General features: G+C 62.0%; 1 protein-coding gene across 5 annotated transcripts in view; it reads left to right on the forward strand.

Moving 5' to 3' along the window:
- The window catches only part of DHX34 (DExH-box helicase 34), a 32,817-nt gene that overhangs the window by 20,354 nt on the left and 6,716 nt on the right, over positions 1–5,747 (forward strand). For all 5 annotated transcript variants that reach the window (XM_081807193.1, XM_081807189.1, XM_081807190.1 and 2 more), the window contains exons 7-11: positions 895–1,069; positions 2,911–3,104; positions 4,160–4,261; positions 5,015–5,239; positions 5,404–5,577. In XM_081807193.1, coding sequence (XP_081663319.1) covers positions 895–1,069; positions 2,911–3,104; positions 4,160–4,261; positions 5,015–5,239; positions 5,404–5,577 — 870 coding nt within the window. The remainder of the gene's footprint in view (positions 1–894; positions 1,070–2,910; positions 3,105–4,159; positions 4,262–5,014; positions 5,240–5,403; positions 5,578–5,747) is intronic.

Raw genomic sequence — 5,747 nt, forward strand, 5'->3', positions numbered from 1 at the left:
TTTTTTTTTTTTTTTTCATGGGCCCTGGATGTTTGTCCGGGCAGCAGGGAGGGAGGTGGACCGGCTGCTTGCTGGGTGGCCAGCCCAAGCTGTGGTGCCTGCCAGATGAGGCCCAAGGCAGCAGATGACCTCGCGGCAAGGTTGGCTAGAGCCCCTGGGCCCTCTGGGCTTCCTTCCTGCTCTCTCCCGGCCCCATGAGCTGCCACGCCCACCTTTCCTCCATTCGGTCGAGAGAGGGGATGGTTGCTTCCGCCTTGCCAGGCCCGGTGATGGGTGCATGCTTTACTTGATTCCCCCACACCCTGCTGCCCCTCTGGACCTCTGAATTAATGAGGATTCACTCTGGTCCACGGTGAGAGAAACTCAACTCAGACTACCGTGAGCAGAAAAGAGGATTTCACGAGGTTGTGCATCCATCGTGGGGGGTGGTCTGGCTTAGGAATGACTGAGGACTTCTTCATCTGCTGTGCTTGGGCTAATCTCCAGGCATGGGAAAAATAATCCCAGCAGCTCTGGGCTTCCACGCTGGCCCCTCACAACCAGAGAGGAAGCCAGAACTTCTCTCTCCCACTGTCCGTTTGCAAACGTCCCTGGGAGGATCCTGATTGGCCCAGCTCAGGTCCCATACTCATTCCTTGCTCGGTTGCTGTGTTGAGGGGCTGAGAAACCAAGATTGGTCCAGCTTAGGTCCTGTGGCTTGCTCTGCGGCCAGGGTCCGGGAGAAGAGGTGCTGGATAGACAGACAGACAGTGGCCCTTCTCCCCTGCCCCGTGCAGAGGGCCTTGGCATTGGGAGTTTTAAGGTAGCATGAGTTTATGATCTGTGAGCCCCTGGCCAGTGCTCCACAGTAGCTCCCGTGTCCCCCATTCCTGGGGGGCTCAACTGTCATTCCAGATGAAGAGCATGAACGTGGGGGACCCACGAACCTTCCCTTTCATCGAGCCCCCACCACCAGCCAGCCTGGAAACGGCCATCCTCTACCTCCGGGACCAGGGGGCCCTGGACAGCTCCGAGGCCCTCACCCCCATCGGGTCCCTACTGGCCCAGCTGCCGGTGGATGTTGTGATTGGTAAGGACTTCCTTCAGAGTGGTCACCCAGGGCGCTGGGAGTGGCTGCGGGGACCGTTCATGCTCTGAGCGACTCATAGGGCCAGCCTGTTCCTTCTCTGGGCCCCGTCGGTTCGGTCACGAGTTCCCTGTTCCGGGCGCTGGGTTACAGCAGTAAACAAACAGGCCCCTCTCTTCCCCACACACCCTGTTCCCAGCTCCACCCTGGTGTTCCCTCTCTTGGTGTCGTAAGGATGTCAACATGGCCTGCCTCTTCCTGCTCATCTCTGAGTCATCCCTGCCCCTTCTGAGAAACTCGCTGACTGACGTGTGTTCTGGTCTGATTCTCCTGACTCGAGACGTTCTAGAGGCTCTGTGGCCCGCAGAGTATTTCCAGGCGAGCAGGACTCCTTGTGGCACTATTGGCTGGGCATGATGCTCCACAGAACCTTCTGCCCATGTTAACATCATTAACGTCCCCATCAGTGCACCATCCTGGAGCTTCAAGGGGGGACAGGAGCCTGGGGACCACCGACCCTGAGGGCCTCTCGTGGTTATGAAGGTGGTTCTGTTTGTTTGAGGACACAGGGCTAGAGCAAGGGGAATCCGATCTGAGAAGAAAAAGAACGTTCTGTGAGCATTGGCCGTGTCAGTGAAAGGCTCTGTGGGCCTTCTGTCATTTCACCCTCACCTGGGGAGGGGAGGGCCTTTGGTCACCCCTTCTGTACAGATGAGGAAGTTGAAGATTGGCCAAGGACAGAGATCTGTACCCAAGGGCCTGGAGCAAGCAGGCAACAGGGCCTGGATTGAATCCGTGTGACGTGGGAGTAACTCAATCCAGCCTCAGAGATAGGTTGTCACTCACTTGCTCAGGGTCATGCTGTGGGCAGAGCTGGGAGGCACCCCAGCCAGGCGGACACTGTTGGTCCCCAAGCTCTGCGGGGACTCAGTGCCGGGAGGCTCCGGGCCCAGATGGCTCAGTCACCGTGCTTCGTCTGCGCCAGGTGGGGCGCCGAGTGCTTCCCGGTGCGGCACGGTCCATTCTCATGGCAGCCAGACGCCGCCGTTAGCCCATTTCACCGACGGGAAGACAGAGGTGCAGAGAAACGGAGGGACTTGCCCAAGGGACAGAGCTAGAGGGTCCTGGGACAGCCTCGTTTTCTTGCCCAGCTTTATTTTACGAGGCTAGATGTGTAACAGGAACTTTCCAGAAAGGCAGCCAAGGGGACCAGAGAGGATGAGTCAGACGCGTGTTACGCAGGCCGCTGAGCACGGGGCAGGTAGGCGAGGGCCTGGAGGTGCTGCTTCCGTCTTGCCCTGTCTTCCCTGCTCCCACTGCCCCCCCTTCCCCTCTCCCCCCACCTCCACCTTGAATTAAACAAAGATGGCAGGAGAGGATCCAGCGGAGGCAGGCACAGAAGTCAGTGCCCACGGTGTGCTGGGCCGGCTGTTGGGGCTCATGGGGAGTCCCGTTCTGGAGGGAGGAGGGAGAGACCGTGGGGGGTCAGAGCGAGTGCTGGAAGGAACACGAAGCCAGGAGGGGGTTGTGGGGGCGTCAGTTGTAGAGAGGAGAGCCAGGTGGGTGGGAGCAGTGCTGCCGACAGCAGCCAGCTCTCACCTGGGGCCCGCGGCAGTGAGACTGAGGTGACCTCCGGCCTACAGATGGGGAAACTGAGGCCTTGCCCAAACTCACGTGACTGGGAAGCAGAGTGTGGGCTTGATTCTGTCCCTGTGGCTCCCGAGGCCTTTGCGGGCCAGGTGGAGGGGGTTTGGGGCTGGCTGGGGGTGGGAGGTGGGGGGTGGCCGTCCCGGAGCCCAGGAGGCTCAGCCCGGTGTCCGCGTATGTCTTCCCGCCCCCGCCAGGGAAGATGCTGATCCTGGGCTCCATGTTCCACCTGGCGGAGCCCGTGCTCACCATCGCGGCTGCCCTCAGCGTCCAGTCGCCCTTCACCCGCAGTGCCCAGAGCCACCCGGAGTGTGCGACGGCACGGCGGCCCCTGGAGAGTGACCAGGGGGACCCCTTCACGCTCTTCAATGTCTTCAACGCCTGGGTGCAGGTGAGGCCGGCGGCGGGGCCACCCCTGTCTGTGACATTCTGCGTGGGGCCAGGGGAGGCCCGCTGCCCTGCCGAGGACCCCTGAGCCCTCTGCAAACTGGAAGGGCCCCGTCTCCACCATTCATTCCCAGGGCCCAGCCTCAAGGGGAGGCTGGTGGTTGTTTTTTATTTTTTTAAAGATTTTTATTTCAGAGAGAGAGTGTGCATGTACAAGTGTGGGGGAGCAGCAGACTCCCCACTTAGCAGGGAGCCTGATGTGGGGCTTGATCCCAGGATCCCGGGATCATGACCTGAGCCGAAGGCAGACGCTTAACCGGCTGAGCCATCCAGGCACCCGAGGCTGGGGTTTTTATTTTTATTTCTTTATTTTTAAAGATTTTATTTATTCATTTGTGACACAGAGATAGAGAGAGAGAGAGCATGAGCGGGGTGGGGGAGGGGGAGGAAGAGGGAGAGGGAGAAGCAGGCTCCCCGCTGAGCCAGGAGCCCGACGTGGGGCTCGATCCCAGGACCCTGGGATCACGACCTGAGCCGAAGGCAGACGCTTAACCATCTGAGCCACCCAGGCGCCCCCGAGGCTGGAGTTTTTAAAGCGCTGAATAAAAGCCCTGCCACCCAGGGGAGGGCCACACACTCCTAGGGTGGCACGTGTATATCCAGCACATGCTCTGGGCCTGGCCCTGTGCCGGGCAGTGCTGGGGACTGGTGGTGACTAAAAGCACGTGGCCCTGCCCTCCTGGGTTGCACAGTCCCGTGCAGAGAGGCAGACCTGTCCCCGGACTGTGACCACCGAGAATGGGCTGTGGTAGGCAGTCCAGGGGGCTGGGAGAGCCCAGAGGGGATGTCTGACCCCGTGTGGTCTGCAAGGGCTTCCTGTAGGAGGGGGCAGTGGCGCTGAGACCTGGAAGAAGAAGGAAAACACATGTGTCTCTGCCTCTTATTCTTCAGGAGCTGGTGTTTGGGCCTGTGCTGGGGGTGTCCGGGTGCTGGGTCAGCCCCTGCACCCTTCCCCAGCCGGCTAGGCCCTGACCCCCTGGTGTCCGGTTTTCCACCCAGGTGAAATCCGAACGGAGCAGAAACTCACGCAAGTGGTGCCGCCAGCGGGGCATAGAGGAGCACCGGCTGTACGAGATGGCCAACCTGCGGCGCCAGTTCAAGGTGAGGCTCGGGACCAAAGCTGGGAGGCTGGGTGGGGGAGGGGCAGTGAGTGCGGGTACACCACCCCTTTCCTTCTCTGATGGCGCAATCGGAGTCCCACCCTACACCCACCTCCTGCAACCCTCAGACACTCAGACGTGGGGTGGCCTGGGTGAGTCAAAGGGGGTGGAAATCCAGGAGGGCTTCCTGGAGAAGTGGACAGGGTCAGCGGTCACATGCTACATCCTCACGAAGAACCTGGCCGCCTGGAGCAGGGGTGCTGAGCTCTGGGAGGCAGCAGGGGGCGATGGCTGGCACATCAGATCCGGAGCGGACGTCCCAGTGGCAAGTCCCAGCTCCGTCATTCACTAGCAGTGCGATCCTGGGCAAGTTCCTGCACGGCCCTGGGCCTCAGCCTCCGTGCCGTCCTCTGAGGATTAAATGAGTTAATACACGAAGAGCCTTTAGGACAGGGCGAGTCCCTGGTGTCATCACTGCCCGTGATTGCGGATGGCCACACTGAGGCCCGGAGGGGGTGGTCACCCGACCGCGGCCTACCATGCAATTTTAGGAGCCTCCCCCCGATCGGGGACCGCGGATGTTCAGGCCGTTCTCGGCATCTCACTTTGTGTTGGCCTGCAGACCCTGAGAGGGTAGTGAAAGGCAGGGGCCCCTTTCTCTGTGTCACACAGACATGACGTCCCGTGTCCTCTAAAACAGAGGGGCTGGCAGGTGGCAGGCCCTGTGTCCCTCACCTGGCCCCCCCCCCCCCAGGAGCTGTTGGAGGACCACGGGCTGCTGGCCCGGGCGCAGGCCGCGACACCAGGCGACAGCTACCGTCGGCTGCAGGAGCGCCGTGAGCGCAGGGCTCTGTACCACCTGAAGCGGCAGCACGAGGAGGGCGGGGGGCGCCGGCGCAAGGTGCTGAGGCTGCAGGAGGACCTGGACGGCGGCTCCAGCGACGAGGACTGGGGGCCCGGTGACAGTGTGGACATCCAGGTGGGCTGCGCTCTGCTCAGGAGACCCGGCTCCGTGGACAGGACCTGGTCCCCGCACTCTGCAGCACCCTGGGGTCCACGTGTCCTAGCGCCAGCCCCTTGGGTACCGGGCTGGGCCCCCCAGGAACCCACCATCCCCACCCCCCACCCCGCATTTCCCCCCAGGACGTGAAGTTTCAGCTGCGTCACAGCCTGGATCAGCTGCAGGCGGCCACCAGCTCAGCCCAGGACCTGACGCGGGACCAGATGGCCCTGCTCAAGCTGGTGCTGGGCCGGGGCCTCTACCCGCAGCTCGCCGTCCCGGATCCGTTCAACAGCAGTCGCAAGGACTCGGACCAGGTGGGCCTCCTCCTCGCGCCCTGGACCCACGTGCGCGTCGTCACTCAGCACGCCTTCCCAGCCCTGCTCGGTGCTGGGGACTTGGCAGCTATGGGAACAGTCCTGGCCCTGCCCTCACGGGGCTCCGGTGCAGTGTGGGGGTGTCAGGGAAGGCTTCCTGGAAGAGGGGA

The sequence above is a fragment of the Leptonychotes weddellii genome, chromosome 16 (genome assembly GCF_054177405.1).
Source record: "Leptonychotes weddellii isolate Sample4059 chromosome 16, ASM5417740v2, whole genome shotgun sequence".
Classification (NCBI taxonomy): Eukaryota; Metazoa; Chordata; class Mammalia; order Carnivora; family Phocidae; genus Leptonychotes; species Leptonychotes weddellii.